At 58.9% G+C, this 21,224-nt stretch overlaps 1 protein-coding gene across 11 annotated transcripts in view; it reads left to right on the top strand.

Moving 5' to 3' along the window:
• Positions 1-21,224, top strand: part of SHANK3 (SH3 and multiple ankyrin repeat domains 3) — a 401,813-nt gene that overhangs the window by 9,575 nt on the left and 371,014 nt on the right. For 10 of the 11 annotated variants that reach the window (XM_075081824.1, XM_075081828.1, XM_075081835.1 and 7 more), the window contains exons 2-3: positions 509-558; positions 15,920-16,237. In XM_075081824.1, the coding sequence (XP_074937925.1) occupies positions 15,983-16,237 (255 nt within the window). In that variant the 5' untranslated portion in view covers positions 509-558; positions 15,920-15,982. Of the gene's footprint in view, positions 1-508; positions 559-7,455; positions 7,557-15,919; positions 16,238-21,224 lie in introns of those variants that run through there. The other variant, XM_075081827.1, reaches the window with a different exon arrangement.

Genomic DNA, 21,224 nt, shown 5'->3' with positions numbered 1-21,224 from the left:
GCCCTGCCAGCCCAGGACAGCTGTGTCCACCTCCCCTGGCACTTTGGCCTGGGCTGTTACCTTGGGAAGCTGCACTGCCCTCATGAGTGGCCCCACTGAGCCATGCTATGGGGCCAGTGGAGGCAGGGGTCTGCCAGTCCTCCAGCCTGCCTGGGCAAGGGGCAGAGCCCCTGTGGCTCTCCTTGGGGGGCAGTAGGTGTCCACGGGGTGAGGATGGGCTTGTGTGGGTGGGAGGGCTTGGAGTGCATTGCTCCTGATGTGTAAGGAGGCCAGGGATGCTCTGCTGTGGCGGGGCAGCAGGTGGTGGTGCAAGCTGTAGGTGACCTTGCCTCTCTCCCTGGTGACCTGCAGAAGGTTTGCTCTGGGGATGCTCTGGTTCCCAGCCCTGCAAGTTCCACACTTCCCTGCGGTCCTGAGGCTGTATCTGCTGTCTGCATGGGTGCAGCGTGCCTGGGGGCCATGCAGGTAGTGCTGCACTGATGCTGTCCTTGCTCTCTGTTGTCCGCAGGTTGATGAAAAGGGAGTGCTGTGACCCTGTGCCCGTGACTGTCATTTCAGGTAAGCACTGTTCTGTCCTTCCATTTCTGCCTTCAGAAATGCCATGGGCTTCCCAATAGGACGTGGTGGGGAGAAAGCACAGGCTGGTGAGAGCCCTGCAGCCTTGTCCAGGGAGGGGATGGTCTGTCTGGGGCAGGGGGGACAGGGACCCTGGCTGTGGTGCTTGGGGGCAGCCTCATGGAGGGCTGAGGACAGGAACAGGGCTTGTGAGGGCTGGAAAGGATGGCAGGACTCAGGCTGGAGGGCACAGGATGTGTTTAGGTAGGCTGCAGGTGATGCAGAAGCAGTTGTGAGGCAGGGGTAGGTCATTACTACATGATGTGCTTTGAGGATGCATCAGGAGGAAGGGTTCTGGGGGAGACTGGCTAGCCAGGTCTGCCTGGGCCCATCCAGCTGGGATCCAGGGTGCCCTCTCTGACGGGATCCCCCAGGCCTATCCAGCTGGGATCCAGAATCTCTGTCTGGGACAAGTACCACTGGTGTCAGAGGACAGGAGGGTTCCTGCACATCACACAGGTGTGGGTGCTTCTTCCAACCCTGGCTACTCGGATGCTGCCTCATGCAGTGGGGCTTTTTACTGTCCTGCGTGAGGACGCCGGACCCTTTGCAAGCACTGCCCATCCCCAGAACTGGTGTGGCTGGTGGGCATGTCACCCCACAGCTGTACTTATGGGCTGGGTGCTACCTGCATGCTGCCCTACAGACCAGGGCAAGGTCTTGATGGGAGCTGATTGCAAATGTGCAGCATATGGTGAAAGGCATTTTCTTTGGCCGCACTGAGCTATTTAGGCTTTTGGTGGTCTCTGTGGCTGCTGTCAGGCTGGCAGAGGGGAGTTGCAGTGCCGTGGTATGAGGCCAGCTGGCTCCATATGTGCACAGTAAACTTGCAGCACCATTAATGGCAGGTGCCAGACCTCATGACCCACAAAGGGAAGAAAAGCAATGGTGTATGCCCCTACCCCAGGACGCCAGGCCAAGGGCACGGGTGGCACATTCTTCCTCCCAGGGCACCGAATGGATGTGGGCAGGGGAGGGATGCAGCAGTTGCTTGCTGTGGCTGTGGTAGGGCCAGGGCCTGGCACAGAAGGAGGAAAGGGCAGCCAGAGCCACACTGGGGACAGGGAAGCATGAGGGACCACACAGGAGAGAGGAGCGGGGAAGCTACTGCCGACAGCTGGCAGAGAAGTAGCTTGAGCTATAAGACACAGCTGGGGAAAGGTAGGGTAGATGTTCTGTGGGAGTGGGACTGGTCTGTCCCCTGCCTGCCTTACGTTCTTTGCTTGGTGGTAGGCCCAGTCTCCTGCCCTGAGTTGTGCACTGCCCTGGCCTCTGCATGCTCCTTGGAACAGCCTTCTCTCTTCCCTCTCCACAGAGGTTTCTGGGTGCCCAGCAAGGACGCCAGCCCCTACCTGGCACACTACCAGCTGGTTCCTGCCAGTGGAGGGTCTGGCTGATGCTGTTCCCGCTCCAGGTGTGCACACCTGGAGTTTGCCCCTGAGGGTGTGTTCCCGCCTACTGCTTAGCGTGCACCAGCGCAACCAGTGCTGGGGCTTGCAGAGGAGCAGTTCTCCAGCTTCTGCCCGTGTTCCCAGGCTGACCTGCCAACCCCATTCACTGCAGACATTGTCATGCCCCACCCCAGGGTTGGGATGAGCTGAGAAGCAAGGGACCCCTGTGCATGTCTGCACCATATGGACGCCTCTGTGGGACTGGGGCTCAGAAAGTCCCAGCCTCACCCAGCCCATTCTCCCTGTGCGCTAGGCAGGCTGAGCTGTGGTGTGCAGCAAGCAGTGTATGTCAAGCTTCAGGATGAAGTCTTGGAAACCAGAGGATGAAACAAAGGAAACATAAAATGCTAAAGCACAAGAATAGTGGGTGCTTTTTCTGGCTTCAGCAGGCTCTTTTCAGAGCTTGCAGCTTTGTTCCAGGACCCTGAAATGTGTTGCCACTTCACCTTGTAAACCCTCCAGATAATTCAGCTGCCCATGCAGGGCTGGCTGTGCTGCGTGGGCCAAGCCACGTGGGCTGTGCTACGTGTTTCCGTGCAGGGGCTGGCTGCGCTGCGTGGGCTGTGCTGTGTGGGCTGTGCTGCGTGTTTCCGTACAGGGAAGTCACCGTGCTGTGCCTTGCTGTGCCAGGCAGTTCAGGGCTGGGGAGCTGCTGCGCTGCGAGGGGTGCTTTCCCGCAGGGCTGCAGGGCTGTGCCAGTTGTCTAAGCACTGGCTGCTGATGCAGAGCAGGTGCAGTCTTGGAATATGTGCAGTGGGGATGAATTATGTTTGTACTGAGATGTGGGCATTTATCCAGACTATTCTTCTACTGGCTTGTGTGTTCAATGAAGTCAGTCCTGCCTGGTCCCAGAGCACATCCATGGCTTACAGGGCCCAAATCTGATTGCTGTGGCAGCATAATTTCTGAACACTTGCAGCAGATCACTCCACAGAAGACGGCGCTCTGGCCTCCTTGTTCTGCAGCAGAACAGCAGACCCCAGTGGGGGCAGGACCCTGTAGAGCTGGGCTTGGTGAAGGCAAGCCCTGTTGCAGGGCTTTGTTCCTAGCCCTGGTGGGGAAGGACTGTCCTTCCCTTCTACAGCGGGAGCTCAAGTCTGTGGGACATGGGGAGGTTTCTCGGTATCTGCAGGAGGCTGTGGCCAAGTCAGGAGCCTGGCTCAGTCCTGCCCCTCTCTGTCCCTGCCATGGCTGCCTGGATGGCTGCTGCCTGGAACCTCTTCCCCAACTCCTGCCAGTGCAGCAGCTCTGCCTTGTGCTGGCCCTGTGCTGCCTCTGTGAGGTGGGACAGGGCTGGAGGCAGGGCTGGGCAGGGGTGCAGGGAGAGGAGGGATGCCAGAGAGGCGATTAGCGACTCAGTCCCAGACAAACAGATGGAGGCAGCGTTATCCTATTACCTAAGGGCTAAGCGGGAGAAGCTGAGAGGTGTGTTCAGGCTGGCTGATCAGTGGGTGCCCTGGGCTCCTGCAGCGGCAGGATGTTTTTCTGGGGTGGCAGCCACCCTGACACCAGCTCTGGATAGTGTCTGCACCTGGGCAGCACCGAGTCTCTGGGAACAGGTCAGATATACGCTCCTAGACACGGGATCAGTACTGGCAGCACTGTACCCTGTTCTCTGCTGCTGGGGCCCGGAGCTTTGGCAGGGAGGCCAGGGCGCTGGCAAGGTTGGGATGCTGGCGTGGTGCAGGGGTTGTGCTGGGGCAGGGCCAAGACCATCACAGGTGAGGCTGAGCAAGGGGATGGTGATGGGACTTTGCTGGTGATGATGATGAGGGGGTGGTAGGTCCTGGCAGCAGCAGGGCTGTCCAGGTTGCTTTGCAGATTGTATAATTCCTGGAGGTCCTTGGGTTTCTTGCTTCTTGCTGTGTCATGCTCCTCCTAAGCTGGAGCCAGGAGGGCAGAGGAATGGTGCAGGATTGCAACAGGTATAGGGCAATCCTCAAGTCTGTGCAGCCCTACAGCTATGCAGAATGGCAAGCTGGATCAGCCTGGGTCGTGGCATTGCCCACACATCGAGGGGCTGGGTGTTTACGTGGCTGTGCTGCTGTGGGTCTGTACCTGCTGCCCACTGTGCAAGGACACAGAGGTGCTTGCAGAGATGAAGGTGGGAGTTGTGGGAAACTAATGCTTGGGTTTACTTGTCCTTGGGCTTTACCATCTTCCTGGGCTGTGCTTACCTGCAGTTGTGCCTAGTGGTGGTGTGGGGCGATGGAGGGAGCAGATGTGCTTTCTGCCAGCTTGTCCATGGTGGGGCAGGCTCCAGGGTCTTGTTCCTCCTGGCTGTGTCCTCATTTGTGTCTGACCCAGGCATGTTCGTCTCCTGCGTCCGTGGACTGGGAGTGTGTGTGTGTGTGTGGTCCTTATGCTCTGGCTCCATGTGAGGAGCTGATGGGGGTTCAGTAGCCTGTGGGACAGGAGGAGATACCAGTCCATCCAGTGCATAGCTCTGGACAGAGGTGTCTGTGGCCAGGCTGGTCCATGGGACTCTGGAAGGATCTGACTCCCTGCTCTGGTCTTGGTGGTGAACTGCTCTTGTAGTACTGTGGATGGTGCAGTGCCACAGCCAGGAGAGGTCTGTCTCTGTCCCCCCTGGTTCTGCAAGGCAGTGTGACCTGCTGACTGGGCAGGCAGCAGGCTGCAACATGGGTGCAGGATCGCAGGTGCAGGATTGGGGGACCCCAGCTGGGGGTGCACAGGGCCTCACACGTGCTCCATGAGAGCGTGTAGCTGTCGTTACCAAGGTGACTGTGTTAAGTGATGTTCCTATGGCTACGCACCACTCACGCGCAGAGTTACTGCCGGGAGAGTGTGCAAAGGCCCCAGGATCCCCAGTTCCTCCCAGTGAGGCTGTTCTCACTGCAGGCATCCCCTGGCTCCTGCTCTGGAGATGCCTTCCTGGGGTGGGGCAGGCTGCATGGGCAGCTCTCAGTGCTGAGCTGCCCCATGGGCTGTGGGTTCTGCTGGTCTCTGCAGACCCTGAGTGCCCGAGGCTGGGCCAGCCGTACACTGCCCCCGCTGGGTCTCCATTCCTAGCAGGGAAGGACCTGCGGTTTGCAGACACCCCTGTTGCAAGAGGCTTGGGGCAGGCCCTGTGTGGTGATGGGACTCTGAGGACCCCTCCCCACTAGAGCAGCAGTCACCACATCCCTGGGGTCCTGCATTAGTGGTGCCAGCTCCTGTGAGGTGCCCTCACAGCACACGGAGCCCATGGGTCCCAGCTGCACTGCAGGGAAGTAGGTCCTGCAAGCTTCAAAGTCTCTGCTACCTCTGCCTTTCCCCAGGCTCCGTTCCTCCCTTCCGCCAGGTGCACCCTGAGGTGGGGTCCTGTGGGGACAGGCTGGGGTGCTGTGTGGCCTGTGGGGCTGACTCTGAGCACATGCTGCACAGGGAACTGTGAGGGCAGCCTGGGAGGAGCAACCATGGTCACTGATGCTTCTCCAGGAACCAGGACATATACGGAGGGGACCATGGAGCAGGAAGCAATGGAGACTTGCTCCATCTCTGATGGAGAAGAGCTTGGGGAGAGCTGAGACATATGTCAGTTGGAGAGGGAGAGAGGATGCCTGGGAAGTGGTTCTCCACTCTGGATTTGTACTGGAGTGAGCCAGGCTGGGAGGCTTGAGGGACTGTCTTCACATGGCCAGGGCAGCTGCTTGCATCTTGCTGCTGCTGTGGGAGCCTGGAGCCCCAAAGAGTTGTTCTCCCTGGGGGCAGTCAAGGATGCACAGAGCCCAAGGAATGAGGCTGGGATGCTACAAACCCCAAACTGCCTGAGAGTTAGCCATTCCTGTGCAAGACCAGGAGCTGGCTATCTCAAAGAGGGTGAGGAAGCAGGCAGAGTGCATGCAGCAGACCCAGGGGAGGGGTGTGTGTGTGTGACAGAAGCCTGGATTTAAGACACCACACATATGGCCAGGGCTGTGTGTGCAGTCTGATAGGGCTGGGTTGCAGACTTTTCACTCCAGCCCCCCATTCCTGCTTTTGTGTCATTGTTCATCACTGCTTCTGCTTTACAGGAACAGCTAGAGCTCTGAGCTGCTCCTACTAAAAGCCACCAGGACAAAATGGGCTTGTTTTTAACCTGGGTGAGCTCCCTGGGCCAGCTGGTGGCGTGGGCTGCCTGTGTGTCTGCATGTCCAGCCCAGGGGTGGCAGTGAGTGCACAGGGATGGGGACAGGGACCAAGCCACTGTGTCCCAACATTGCCACTGAATGCCTGTGTGTTGCAGCCTCAGCATGCATGTGCTGTCCTGCCTGCCACACCACTGTACTACCTTCCCAGCCTGCCAAGGGAAGGGGGTATGTGGCCAGGCAATGTGCAGGGCTGAGCCTGGCAGCGGCTGTGCTGCCCCAAGCCACGCTCAGGGCTGTGTGGCCCTGGCGTCAGATAGCGACTGCTAAGGACAGCTCTTGGGAATCCCTGTGTCAAAGACTATTGCCCCAGGACTCTGCAGGCAGGGTCCCCTGCAAACTGCCACTAGCCATGCACTGCAGCTGCCTCCACGTGTGCACGTGCTGGTGGAGTTCAGGGGTGCCCCTGCCTCTTTGCTGAGCACTCAGAGACACAGAAGAGCCCTGGTGTTCCTGGGCCTGCACTGTATGGGCAGAGGATGCTGCTCTTTATCCTGCTGCCCTTCACTGGGGACAGCAGTGCTCTGCTGTCATGCCAGGAAAGCCAAACACTGGTGCAGCGGGTTTGCTCCCAAGTGTGGTGCATGGCGGGACTTGCCCTTTAATCATGCACACATGCCCAGTGACCCACTAACCCTGGCCAACAGAGAGAGGGAAAATCAATTCGCAGGAGGATTACCCGTCAGGCCCTGCAGGACACTGCAGCCACGTGCATGCTGATCAATGAGCACTGCTCCCTCTCCCTTCGCTCATCAGCTCTGTGCATCCTGACACTCAGTCTGGGGTCACCTTAAGCACAATCCTGTGCCTGCCCATGCCTGCATAGATCAGCTCTGGAGGACACGGGCAGTGATGGCAAAGGACAAGGTTGGGCTGGTACAGACTGCTTTGTGCTACCTGTCACGTGGGGCTGGGACGGAGCCATGGCAAACAGCAGGGCTGACTGACTTGCTTGTGCCCAGATAAGCAATGAGGACAGCTCTGGCGTTGCGGAGCCCTAGCTCTGGGCAGGGCCCTGCCTGGGAGCCCCAGGCATGGAACTGGCAGGATACCAAGGACCAGCCCTGGGTCAGTGGGAAGGTGGTCTGTGGGAGCCCCAGACTTCCGACACACTGTGTGGGGCACTGAGCTCAGGCCCGGTGGTGGGAGCAGAGCGGCACAGTCCCTCCTGCTCTCCATCCCGCCTCCACGGAGGCTACTGTGCCTTCTACAGTGCCTGCAAACGTCGACCATGCATTCCAGCGGCAGCTGTAGCTGCCCCTGGTAAATCAGTAACGTGTGGCCTCTGCAAGAGGATGCCTCTGCTTGTCTTGTGGGCATTGCCAGCCAAGTGAAAGCGGACACTCCCCGATCCTTTGAGGTGAGGGCTTGACTCCCTGCAGCAGCGTGGGATGGCTGGGGACTCTGGGCAGGGCTGTTAAATGTGACCCAGGGCTCTCTGGTCCTGGGAGGAGGACTTAGGGGTGACGAGGAGCTTTCATAGCACCTGAACATAGAGCCGGGCCCAGGCTCAGTGCTGTTGCAGGAGCAGAGCCTGGGGTGCTGTGGGAGCCACCGGAGCAGGTGTTGGATCTGGTCTCTGGCAGGGCAAGCATTGCCTGAGGCTCTGTGGCCATGTCTGCAGGGTCTGGCAGGGCAGGGGTGATGCTGGTGCAAGTGGGTGGATGTGCTGCCTTGTCCCTGGTGCAGCAGCCTGGGTGCTGATCTGGAGTAAGTCAGGTGAAGTCTGTCCTGGTTGGTCCTCTCACTAACAGCGAGGAAGAGGTGGTACCCCAATAGCTGCTGCAACCATGACAGCCCCAGCATACATTGCTGTTCCTAGTGATCCCAGTAGTGACAGCCCTGTGTGCTACTCTCCACACCCACCCAAGACGTGGCACCCCAGCAGGATGCTGGATCTCCCCTTGGCCCCCACTTGTGATGCTGCTGTATTCACCCACAACCCTGGTGTGGCACAAGGAACTCTGGAGCACAACCCTGGTGCAGCTTGTACCCTGCCAGTGTGCGGCCATGGGGGAGAGCTGCAGTGTGTGTGCTTCTCCCATGCGTCATCATGACCCAAGTACCTGGTACCCTCTGAGTCGGTGCTGCACTAGCTTTTACTCCTTGCCATCTCTCCCAGGAAAGCAGCACTTGTGCGAGAGAGCAGCTGCCTGCAGTGTCCTGTACCATGCCAAAGTACCAGCCTTCACTGTGCAGGTGCACCTGGGGATGTGGTGAGCCAGTTGCTACCATGTTTGTGTGGCCTGAGAGACCCTATTCCTCAAAGGGCCAGGCCTTTCAGGAGTGACAGAGTCACTCGGCATATGAGTGGGGGAATGAAGCCCTAGGTAGTGTACTAGCAGGCTTACTGTGTGTGGGAAAGAAGGTGCTGGAAAGGGGAGGGAATTTAACCCTTATTCAGACAGGAAAAACTGCTAGTCCCAGGCAGGCTGCATTGCTTGCTGTAGTAGACCAGTGCTTGGAGGTTTCTGCAAGACATTGTGGCTGGGTGCAGGTTAACCCCACTCAGGAGTTTGTGGCCATGATGCCTGGGTGGCCAACAGCCCCTGCAGAGGAAGATATAGAAGGTGTGCTGTTCTGCTTTGCCCCCATGCTGAGACTTGTAAGATCTCCCTTGATTCTGCAAAGATTGTCGCTGTTGCTGTTGAGGTGCTAGCTGCTATTACCCTGGTTTCATCTCCAATGCTCCCTAGCAGACTGTTAGCATCTGTGGGACTGCTGCTGGGGCAGGAGCTGATACCCACCTGCGATGTGCACTCTGGGTGACAAGGGGTTTTAAAGGCACGAGCCACACGCAGGGCTCATTTGGAAGTGTGTTATTTTGTGTCCCTAAGTATGAATCCAAACTGCAACCGGTCCCTGCGATCAGGGCTCCTCCTGAGTAAGTCAGTCCCTCTATGTATGTCCCTGGGTGAAGGGGTCTGCCATGCAAGAGGAGAGCACATAAGTGGCACTTGTTTAGCCTGCAAAGTGAAGTCTGAGTGTGGATCTAATTGCTGCCTGCATATAAATACTTACGCACACAAAGGAGAAGAGCTGCACAAGCTAACAGACAAAGCTGACGCAAGAGTAGGGTAAACTAGCCATGAATGTGTGGGCTAGAAATTAGGCCATTTCTAACCATCACAGCAAAGAAGGGTCTGAAACAGCTTTCCAGGAAGAGGAGAGAGCAAGAAGAGACCTGGAAGAAAGAGTTTTGTAAGAGGATTTCAGACATGGCACCTGGGGTGCCAGCAGCCCTGTCCCCGAGGACGGAAAGAGCAACCTCCCAGCCTCCTGCAGCCCTGCTCTGGCTCCGCACAGTGCTGGGCTCTCACCACAGGCTGCAGGACCTAGTGCCGATGCTGACAACAGCCACAGGTCTTTGCACCCCTCTCTGGGCTCCCATTGGCTGCGCCAACCTGTTCTCACCCTGCCACAGGCCAGAGTGGCAGCACCTTCTCTCCTCCCTGGAGAGACGCCAGCTTCCCCTGTCTCAGGAGCAGTTCCAGCTGGCACCCCTGCTGATGAGTGCCTTGATTTCTTCTTCCTGCTCTTATCATGCCCTGGGGCTGCTTGTCTTCTTCAGATCTTGCCTGTTGCACCTTTCTAAGTCCCACCATCACAGCACTAGCACTGCACATTTCCCAGGATTTTCACAGCCAGATGCCTTCTCTCCAGAGGAAGAGTAATTCAGTGATACACCAAGTGATGGCCGTGGTTCTGCATTATCTCTAACCCAGCGGGGACCTGGAGTCCCAGTGGCGAAACCTGAAGATGCCAGAGCAATGTTCAACAGCGTAGGGTGAGATGATCCCTATGGCATGGCTGCCCTTGACGGAGGAGGTTGTGAGAGATGTCAGGGAAGGTGGCTTAGACTCTAACACTGGGAATGGCGGGGAGTGGAGCAGGCCATCGGGGAACGCTGTTTCTCACAGCATAAGAGGTAAAGGTGGCTGGACTTTACAACCTCTTGTGAGGGCTATTGCAAAGAGCATTTGGAAATCTAAATAAACTGCTCTGCTCTGGCTTTCACTTATTGGTGCTCCTGGTGGCACATGCAGGGAGCTCTACTAGATTAGTGAGGCGTGACTTTCTTTGATGGAAGCATTACTGATTTGTTCCTCTCACTATGAAATCTTGAAAGATTTTATAACTCTCTTTGATGATTTTTTCATCTGTTTTTCCTGATGTTAGAATAAGACTCATTGGATTATAATTTATAAGATACTCAATTTATATCTTTTTTTCAAGATAAGTGATTTTTTTTTTCCTCAGCAGAGAAGTTGATTTAATAAGAGAAAATGAATGTGAATGACTCTGCAAGTCTGTAATGGAGTTCAGGGGTGGGGGTGGCCAGTGCGCTTTTCCAACTATTCACAGTTGTATCTTGAACATTATTGGGAACTAATGAGGTACCAGAAGATTGAGGAAAAAAGCAAGGATAATCCTGACAATTACTATCTGGAGCATTTCATTTCTCCCCCTAGTGAAATAACAAGACAGAAAAAAAAGGGAAGAAATAAAATCAATGAATGGCAATAGTTGAACAGAACTACAGGCAGCAGACTGGAGGCACAGGCTCAGATGGGTGCTGCTGCCAGGCTGGGCAGATGGAGATTTGCCCCTGAGAGGCCATGAGCCAGAGCCACCTCTGTTCGTTGGGACACCCTGGTTGCAGGACTTCTTTAGGGTGTAGATCCTGGCCTGCTTGGTTTGTTGCTGCAGGGTGGTATCTAAGGGTAGGTGAAGCTGTGTTGGCTGAGGCAACAAGGTGACCCTGAGCCAGCACCGGGCCCTTGGGGCCAAGAAGGCCAACGGTGTCCTGGACTGCATGAAAAGGAGTGTGGGCAGCAGGGCAAGTGAGGTCATCCTCCCCCTCTGCTCTGCCCCAGTGAGGCCACACCTGCAGGGCTGCATCCAGTTCTGGGCCCCCCAGCTCAAGAAGGACAGGGAACTGCTGGAGCAAGCCCAGCGCAGAGCTGCCAAGGTGATCAGGGGCTGGAGCATCTCCCTTGTGAGGAAAGGCTGAGAAACCTGGGTTTGTTCAGCCTGGAGAAGAGAAGGCTGAGGGAGGATCTCATCAATCCTTATAAATATCTGAAGGGCAGGCGTCAGGAGGATGGGGCCGGGCTCTTTTCAGTGGTGCCCAACGCCAGGCCAAGGGGCAACGGCACAAGGTGGAACACGGGAAGTCCCACCTGAACATGAGGACAAACCCCTTTGCTGTGCAGGTGCCAGAGCAGGGGCACAGGCTGCCCAGAGAGGCTGTGGGGTCCCTTCCCTGGAGACATTCACCCCCCGCCTGGACGCGGTCCTGTGCCCCCTGCTCTGGGTGTGCCTGCTCAAGCAGGGGGTGGGACGGGGTGAGCTCCAGAGGTCCCTTCCAGCCCCCACCACTCTGTGATTCTGTGAAGGGACCACTGTGGCATTACTCTTGCTTAATTCCCTGTGGGGCCGTGTGTCAGAGTGAGGGAGGCAGCAGGTGGGAGCCGGGCCCATCTGCGTTAGCACACGTTCAGAGGAAAGCTATAGCATTTGGGAGGTCTTGTGCCGAATGGTGCCTGCTGTGAGCGAGGTGTGCCCCCGCCTGCACAGCGTGGATGTGGCTCTGGAGAGGTGACAGGCAGAGCTCGGGATCCTTCCCCAGTGCCTTCGGGCAGATGGGTTGGCATCCAAAGTATTCCTCCGTGTTGGCTCCAGGCTTCCTGCAGCTCATGGGTCCTCACCAGCTCCGTGAAGGTGCAGGTATACACGCATGCCCCAGCTGCAGGAGGTCTTCCTGCTCTGCTTCTTGCGAGGGCGTACGCAAGTGTGCGCTGCTGTTGTCCCATCTGTTCCAGGGTCTGCCCGCCTCTATGTGGATGCATGCCCACGGGATGCAGTCAGACCACGTGTCACTTGTATTTCTGATGATTTATCTCTTTGCTACGTGTATTTTTCCAAGCAGAACTTTGTGTTCCTTCTGCTCTTCTTTCTAATCTCTTCAGGCCCTTTTCACTTGCCCACTCCCACTTTCACACTGCATTTCATTAAGGTGCTGTTTGATCCCTTCATCTAAGTAACTAATAAAAATCAGTCCCAGTCCTCACCCTGAGCCTGTGGCAGTAGCTGAACGGTAGAGATGACAGCTTGTTTTGCGTCCAGCCTTCAGCTACTTTCAGGCCTGACCGAGAGGCAGGCAGAGCTGGTCTCCCACGCTGCCATGTCCGGCGAGGCTATGCCTGTCCCACAGCAGCTGCCAGCCTCAGGGAGGAATCCCAGGCCAGGGACTTCTGACACCTGCCCTTTGCTGGGCTGTCTCCTGGCCTTGCTGGGTGGCTGGTACGTGCCCAGAGTCCTCCATACAGATCCGGCTTCCCTCAGCCCTGCTTCCTCTGCCAGGGTATCAGCTGTCGAGATTTGATACCACAGGGTCTCAGGGTCATACGTGGGTCGTGGCAGGTCCTGCCAAGAGTCCATGCAGTCCCTGTCCTGCCCTCAGCCCCTCGCTGCAGGGTGCTGGGCACTCCTCAGGGCCCAGCCGTATGCTGTGCCTCCTGGTCTTGCCGTGCCTCAGTGCACATGCGAGGATGGGCCAGTCTCCCTGAACGCTGTGCCACCCTCGCCTGTCCCCTGGGACCCTGGCGCACTGCTGGTGGCAGACTGGGAGAGGCCCTGTGGACCTGTGCTTGTGTGGCTGCAGGTTTCTTCTCTCGGTCTCGAGCCATTTGGCCATGTGCAGGCCACGGCTGCTGGCTTCCCAGTTCAGACTTCCCGTGTCGCCCTTTGTGCAACAGATATTTTTGCTGTCTCTCTCTTCCTGACCACTCTTGCTCCTTTGTCTTTTGTGCTGTGAGCGACCTCAGCCAGTGGCTCTTTCTGGCTGTTTGTGACTCATGGCCATTTCATCCACTTCCCCTCACCAGCCCCACCTCGTCCCTGGTGTCCCTGACTTAAAGCTGCGGGGCCCAGCCTATTCCCTGCAGGCCTCGCTTTTGCCAGGTGGCCTTGTCTGCTTCAAAGCCTGCATCCCTTCGCCTGAGACCTGTGAGCTGCTCGGCCCCAGGACGTGCTCTGCAGAGCTGCCGTTCTGACGCATCTCTACCTGGGGCCTGGACAGACATGGGATGGGGCATGCGGTGTGCTTCTTGGAGCAGGAGGCTTTCTAACGCCACCAGTCTTGTCTCCTCTCACCCCAGTGCACTGCCAGAGAGCTGTTCTCAGACCCCAGGGAGACACAGCAGGAGAGCTGCTGCTGGCCAGACACCCTAGAAAGGCATGGATTTGGCTTTCTTTGCTGCTGGGCAAGCATGTTTTCTCATACCTTAAAAAGGGACTGGTTGGGGATGACTGAAATTGTCATGGCACTCTGTCCTCCCGTCTGGGCACAAAGGCTTGACCCTGTGCCAGGGCGGCACTGAGAGACCGGGGCAACCAGAGTCCAGGGTGCAGGGGAAGCTGGAGACCCCTTAGTTCTTGCACCTGTCAAGCAGCAGCAGACAGACAGGACCTGCAGCTCTCCAGCACAGGGGTGTAGGTGTGCATCGAAGGAAAGGAGGAGCCCAGAGACCAGCCGGTTGCTCCTGGGCTGGTATCATTGTTTGTCATGATCAAGCCATGATTTCTGTTCTGGGGCTAGTGCCACAGAGTTGCAGAGCTTGTGCTCCAGGAGCCGTTAGACTCCACCTGTGACCCCGACCTTCCACGTCTGAGGATGCAGCCTTCTCCAGCTATCTTGCCTGTTCTGCCGGTGCAAGGCATTTGCAGCAGATGCTGCTCCAGCTGGGAGAGTTGCTTAGGGCCGGCCACCCTGGCAGAGTCAGGGCTCTCAGTGATGCCTGCCTTGTGCAGTCCTTCAGCCTCAGGGTGGGAGGGCTGAAGGAAGAGCCATTAGTCATTTCCTGGACAGATCCAGGCCATACCGTAAATCTCTCCAGCTCTCAGTGGTTTGGGGGCTATTTCTGTTTGAGGATTGTCACGTAGATTAAAGCCTTGAATCCCAGCCAGTGATGGACCGGACGCAGTCCCATGCACAGTCCTGCAGGGCTCAGCCCAGCATCCCATCTGCTCTTGGCAGGGCAATTGCTGGCTTGTCCCTGCCTGGGAGCAAGGGCTTGACCTGCTGGGCAGGCAGGGTCCTCCTGGCTTTAATTAGTCCTCACCTGTGCGGGGACTGGCAGAAATAGCAGCTCATGGTGGTGGCTGCTAGCGTCTCTGCTCTATACTGGAGCTAATGGTAGCTGCGCCTGCCACCAATCCAGTGTGTGCTGCACGCATGTGGCTTCTCTGACTGAGACAGGTCTCTGGGGTGGAAACACAGGTCAGCCATCCTCCCACTTCCAAAACTTTGGCACAAGGGCACTGCTGCATCCTGTTGTCCAAGTATGAGCCAGTTTGGGAAACCCCTGGCAGACAGCCCCAGCTCCTTGCCTGATGGGCCAGTGGAGGTGCTGAGGGAGCCTGCAGCCCAGGGGCCAGTCCGGCTGTTTGCAGGTGTGTGCAGACATGTGCTGGGTGGTGACCGCCACTGAGCAGGGGTATCGGGGACCTCACAGTGGGCAGCACTCCAGCAACTGCAGGACGAACAGTTTCCAGGGCCAGAACCAAGACCTTTCCCTGTAAAACCCAGAGGCAGGCAGGGTGCTGAGCCCCCCCAAATCACACCTGCTTGTCCTGCTGATGTCCAGCCTCCCTCATGAGTGCCCCCTGGCAGCTGGGGAAGGAGCCAAGCAAGCCCTCCAGATAGGCTGGTGCTGATGTGGAGATGGAGGATCACGGTTGCAGATGGGGGACAGGGCCACTGGGACTAACTGCAGGCATTGGTGGTATGGAGAGAAGACAGTTGATCAAAGGAGCAGAGCAGGCCCCAGAAGCTGGGAAGAACTGTCCTCTGCCCCAAGGCACTGTGTCCAGACCCTCTGTGCCAGCTCTGGCGCATGCACTGTGCTCTGAGCCCTCCCTGGGTGAGCAGAGGCTCTGGGTGTCTGTGTGCCTGGGATGGGGAAAACCCAGGGCAGGTCCATGCTTTGCTGCTAGGATGAGGAAGGGTCCCTTTCAGGTGGCTGGTGGGAGACACTGGGGGGGTCAGGGGGGAGGGCATGCAGTGGCAGTTGGCCCTTACAGGGGGTGGGGGGGCACTTGTGAGGATCCCTGCATATTGTGGGGCTTCTCAGTGAGGTCTCTGACCTGGGGATTCCCATGTCGGGTGGGGGTGGTCCTCTGCAAGGCCCTCAACATGAGGATCTCTGGGCGGTCGGGTGTCCCCACAGGGTCCCTACCATGGGGAAGTATGTGTGGGTGCCTCTATGAGATTCCTGCATGGTTGGTTGGGAGTTCCTGGGTGAGAGCCCCAAGATGGGGGTCTATTTGTGGGGCAGTTAGGGGTCCTGTATGAGAGGTGGCCTGGGTGGAGTGTGGGGGTCCTCCACTGGGCCCCTCCCATGGGTCTCCACCAGGTCCCTGAGTGGAGTTTGGGTATCCTCTGCTGGGTCCTTGCCAGGATCCCCCTGTGGGATCCCTGCGGGGTGCCCGTGTGCAGTGTGTGGGTCCTCCACCGGGGCGGTGCCAGGGGATGGTCCCTGCCGGGGTTGGGGGTGCGGGTCCCGCGGGGTCCCTGCAGGGGTGCCCGTGGGCAGAGTGGGGTTTTCCACCGGGCCCCTGCGGGGGGATGGTCCCCGCCGGCGTCCCCCCGCGGGGTCCCAGCCGGGGTGCTCCCGCGGGTCGCCGCGGCCGCGCTCACCGCCTCTCCTCACCCCGCAGGGCCCCCGGGCGGGCTGTGAGCGCGGCCCCCGGTGCCGGCCGCCCCGCCGCGCCGCACGGAGCATGCCTCTGAGCCCCGCCGGCAGCAAACATGAGAGCCCGGAGTCGCCGCCGCCAGAGCCACCGCCGCCGGAGCGACAGCCCCGCGCCGCCGCCGCCGGGGAGCCGGGCGCCGGCCTGCGGGAGGAGACGCGGCTCGACCCGGCCCGGGGCCCCGGCGGGCCCCGCTCCCCCAAGCTGGCGTCCCCGGCGCGCATGGAGGAGCCCGCGCCCGGCGCCATCGTCGTCCGCATCGGCATCCCCGACCTCCAGCAGACGGTGAGTGCCCGCCCCGGCCCCGGCCCCGACCCGCACCCCGGCCCTGCTCCCTGACACCTGCAGTCCCGGCACCACCCGCCAAACTTCGCACCGCCGCGGGCGGCTGGCCACGGGCCCGGCAGTACGGCTCCCCGGCGACCCGGCTCCCCATTGCCCCCGCTCCCCATTGTCCCGGCTCCCCATTGCCCCGGCTCTCCATGGCCCCCGCTCCCCATTGCCCCCGCTCCTCGGTGCCCCGCTCCCCTCCTCTCCGCAGAGCCCGGCGGGGATGCGGGCGGAGCGGGCTGGGCAGCCCCGGCTGCAGCGCTGCCTTCCCGGGGCGCAGCCCGGCCGGGGCGCTCCGGGTCCCCCGGTGCGGCCGCAACCAGGGGCCGCTCCCGCCGCCGGGGGCCCGCACCGGGCCGGGACCGGGCTGCGCTCCGCCACTTGCCCTGAGCACAGGGGACGGCGGGGCGGGCGCGGAGAGTGGGCGCAGCTCAGGAGGCTCCTGCACTAGCACGGTACCGGTACCAGTTCTGCTCCAGCACTGGCTTCGGCACCAGTACCGGCTGGGCCGAGCTGCGGGAGCGCGGAGCCGCAGCGCAGCACGGGGAGCTGACGGCCGCCTGCTTGCTGGCGGTGTGGGCAGGCAATCCTGGGCAGAGTGTGCGGGCAGCAGGGCTGCACTGAGCCGGGCGTGGGCGTGCGTGGGCTGCGCGTGGAAGGCGATGCGACCAGAGTGGGTTCAAGGTGTCGGGCCCGGGTTCAGCCCAGCTGGTGTGTGCTGGGTGCACGACTGTGCCAGGCGGCGGTACGGTGGGGTGTGGTGTGCCGGGCCACGGCGCAGCAGGCAGGACATGCGGATGGGACCTGCTGGGGGCCGAGGTGTGACAGAGGAGGGCACGGGCATCATGGTGTGCCAGCCAGGGCGGCCGTGGCATGGGGCAGCACTTGTGGCATGGAGGGACCGAGGGTGGCACGGCAGGTGGTTTCCCCTGGGCACAGTGGGTGTCTGGCAGGCAGGGTGCACTGAACCACGGAGGGTGTGGGGTGGCTGTTACAGAATGGGGCGGTGCTGGGGGTCACCTGGGGTATTGGGTGCTTCTGGGGAGCAAGAGCTTGGAAACTGAGCCTGGTCAGTGCAGGGAAAAATTTCACTGAAGGCCCGGGCTAACTGTGGCCCTAACGAAGAGTGTTCCAGTTAGAGGTGGAGCGCAGGGAGCAGTGACTTGCCTGGGGATGGGTGGGCTGCAAGGGAGCCTGTGGTCCTGGATGAGGCATTGTGGGCAGGAGTGTGGGTGCCCCTTGGGGATGAGGGGTGAAGGAGATAGATGAGGAGACAGAGACTTGGGGTAAGTATAGTGTTGCTGGGAGTGGAGGGAACTTTGGTGGGGTAAGAGTTCTCTTTTGGAGACTGGTGTGGGGGTCCTGGAGCTAGAAGCTGGGGCCAGAGAGCTTGTTAGAGGACAGTGGCACTGGGGCTGATGGCAAAGCACTTGGGGCTGAAGTGCTGGCATGCTTGCTGACATAGCTCTGCAGGCTCAGCTGCCAAGTGCTGGAGAACGGCAGAGGCAGGCGAGACAGTGCTGCCTTTGCTGTCGAAGAATTGGACAGACGCTCTGCTCTAGTGAGGACTGACCTTGTGCTGCAGGAAGGGCTTTACACCCGCTTGCTACCACCCCAACCCTTGCTGGGGTTGTGAGCAAGGCTCTTGGGGACACAGTGTCTGCTTTTCCCCTTCACTGCTCTTTTACCCCCAGCACATCAGCTCCTCCTCTGCCATCTCTGTGCACATCCATCCCAGAGCTGATGCACAGACCCGGGTCTCATCCTGCCCCAGCCCTCACCCCAGATCCCATTGTGTGATGCAGCATGGGGCAGGGTCCCATGGCAGCAGGGTCCAAGGACCGTCAGTGAGGGTCCTTGCTCTGCACATTGCCATGGCATTCACCTCTCTGCTTTGCTGTTCCTTGGGCACTGCTCCGCACCTCCCTTCCCCGTCTTAATTTGTTTTGGGAGTGTGTGTGGGCATTGGAGGAAGCAGTGATGCTGGAGTCTGAGTGATGGTGTGTTGTAACAACCCCCCACCTACCTCCTTACAAGTCCTCCACTGCAACCAGGGGATAGTCCTAGAGTCAGAGTGAAGCAACTCAGCCTTGCCAGACCGAAGATCACCTGAGGCAGTGGAGGGAATGGGGCACTTCACGCAAAGCACAGCATCTTTGCATGTATAAAGTAGGAATTTCCCTCCCAGATCTGCCTTCCCCGAGGGGCAGATGCTATCAGAGAGCTGAAGAGTGGAAATGTTTCTGGTGCAGCCTCCGTGGGCTAGGGGTGGGAGCCAGCAGAGTTGGAGCCCCTGGGGAGCCCTGCGGGCTGCCTGGGACTGGGGGCGTTGCTCTCCTCGGATGGCCGAGCGAGGCGGGCAGGCAGCACTTCTGGTGCTGGCAGAGGTGCAGTGGGGAGTGCTGGGGACGTGGGGCTGCCTGCCGGGTGCAGAAAGGAGCACCACAGTACTCGCGCCCTGGCAAGCGCAGCCTGCGCACCGCGAGCCTGGTTAACGTGCGGAGGATTCACTGCAGTCGCAGATCAGGGCTCTGGCTTTGCAGTGCGAGTAGCGGGCGCTCACAGGTCCTGCACAGCACTCGTGGAGGGGCAGCGCTGCCCGACCAGCCCTGTCCCTGCTGCCCATCCCACGGTAAGCATGCTCTGAATTTCATGGGATGCTGATGAGAGTCGGAGGCTGTGCTGTGGCACCTGCTGTCCCGGGCAGAGAGAGGCAGGATTAAGGCAGATTTGGGTGCAGGCTGCCTGCAGAGCAGTTTGCCCTGGGGAGCCGTGGGAGGCAGGACGGTGTGATGGCTGCACTGTCAGACCCTCTGCTGCCCTGCAGGCTGGGCAAGGGGAGCCAGACACCCTGTGCTGCTCCCTGCACAGTAGTCCTGTGCTGTCATCAGCCCACAGCTGTGCTCAGGCTGGTGTCAGGGGCATCCCTTTTTTTCAGACCAAGGCAGTATCCGCAGAGGGCTGTTGAATTTACAGCTCAGGTGGGGGCTGACTTCCCAAATAGAAACTGCCTGTTTTGCAAGCTCCTCTTCTGTGCTAGCTGAGGTACCTTCACTTAAATAAAGGGAGGCAGGAAAATCCCAGCTGACTTAACCGTATGCACACCTAAGAGCTATACAGTGTCCTGTGACTGGCCCTGAACTTCCCTAGGCTCCTGTGCATTATCCCCATGGATCAGCTCTCTGATCCAGGCACTCACAGTGCTCATTCCTTGCACCTTGAGCAGACAGGCTTGGTCCCTGTCTGCAAGGTGACATCCAAGCAGATGGGGGCCTGACCAGGGTGAAAGGGGGCAAGGGGAAAATGAGCAACTAAGCCTGTTCCATCTGCCACTGCTGGGGTTGCCGCCGCAATCCCGTCTCCTCCATGAGGTGCTCTGGGATGTGTTGGAGGATGTTTGGTGTGTTTTGGAGAAGCTCACAGGACAGATGCTCTAGAGCTGTGTGCGTTCCCTGCCTCCTCCTCCTTCCCTCTTACAGAGCATTGGGTCTTGGCCTCACCCAGCTCGAGAGCAGCCAGCATCCTAGGCCTCCTCCCTGCTCCAGCTCCTGGCCCATACAGGTACTGATTCTCCCTGCAGTTAGTGGTCTTTGTGCTGGCACCTGTCCGACCAGAGCCCAGCTCTCTTTCCCAGGGCTGCTGTGGCTCAGCAGGGCTGTGGCACAGTCTCTCAGGCCAGGTGGAGACCCCTCTCCTGGAGTGGTCTCTTGCTGCTCAGACCCTTTTCCCTGGGTTTGGATAGGCCTTTGCACTTCAGAGGAGCTGCTGTTGAGCTGTTCTTCACCTCAGCCTGCGTCTGCAGGGCACAGAAGACCCTGAGGCTCAGGCGTCTTCCTGGAGGTGTCCTGCTTTTGCTGCTCTGCTTCTCTGGCTTTGCTGCGGTGGTGGTCCTCCCTGGAGGACAGCTGGCAGAGGGAGGCTGACACTTTGGCTGCTCTGTGGGTCTGTGTGTGGCTCTTGGTCCTGGCCAGGCTTAGTGTCTGCACCCTGGGAGGGATCTCACAGCCTGTGGGTGTGAAGTGGGACTCAGGTGGGCTGAGGAAAGGGAAGGATGTCCAGCAGGCAGGGATAAGGCACAGGACCCTGATGCTGCCTGCAAGAAAGGTAGTCAAATGCCTGCCTTGTAATGGGACCAATCCTCACCTCCTCTGACCTGACTCTGCCTCTCCTTCCTGGACCTGCCCAGAGGCTGAGTTGCTCTGAGGGGTGTGGAGCATGCATCAGGGATCATCCAAGAAAAGAGGCTTTCTTCCCTGATTGCTCTAGGAAGAGCGCAAACATAAGGAGAAGGGATGGGACCCCAACAGGGATCACTGGCCTACACAAGACTGTGTGGTGCTGGCAAGGGGTTGGTGTGCCTAAGGGGTTTTGCTCACTGAACTCCAGCCCTTGCACAGTCTGAAGTGACCCCCTACCCTCCTCCCACGGGTGCCTCTGGGGCTCGGGGTCTGGCTTGGCAGCTGCAGCACATGGCTGATGTGCCATGGGCTTTGCTATAGCAAGCTTGAAGTCGGGGATTGTCTCTTTTGGGATCTTCAGGCACAGGGTGGACAGGTAGGTTTTCAGTAACAAGCCAGACTCCATTAGCTGCCAGAGCTTCAGAGATCAGGACTTCAGCTGGGCGAAGTTCAGTTTATTCAATTTCATGTCTTCTGTCAGGGTTGGAGCCTTCAGGTGGGTTTTTAGACTGTGAAAAGTCAAGTTTCCCAGCTGTCTTGGAGTTGTCTCCAAGCCTCTTTTAGGTTCCTTTGCAACTCTCCATCACTGCCTTTATTCAGCTGAAAGCCTTTGAATTCGCCGTTAGTGGTTTCCATTGTTAGGAGCAAATCTCCACCAGGGGCTGTGACCTTGTCTCTGAAAAGGCAGTCTCTTCAGGCACATCACTATTTACATCCTAATGATGGGCCAGCACTTTCACGTTAAGTAGTCTGAGCAACCTGCA

The sequence above is a fragment of the Phalacrocorax aristotelis genome, chromosome 1, assembly GCF_949628215.1.
Source record: "Phalacrocorax aristotelis chromosome 1, bGulAri2.1, whole genome shotgun sequence".
In the NCBI taxonomy this organism is placed as follows: Eukaryota; Metazoa; Chordata; class Aves; order Suliformes; family Phalacrocoracidae; genus Phalacrocorax; species Phalacrocorax aristotelis.
This window is presented reverse-complemented; position numbering and strand designations above follow the sequence as displayed.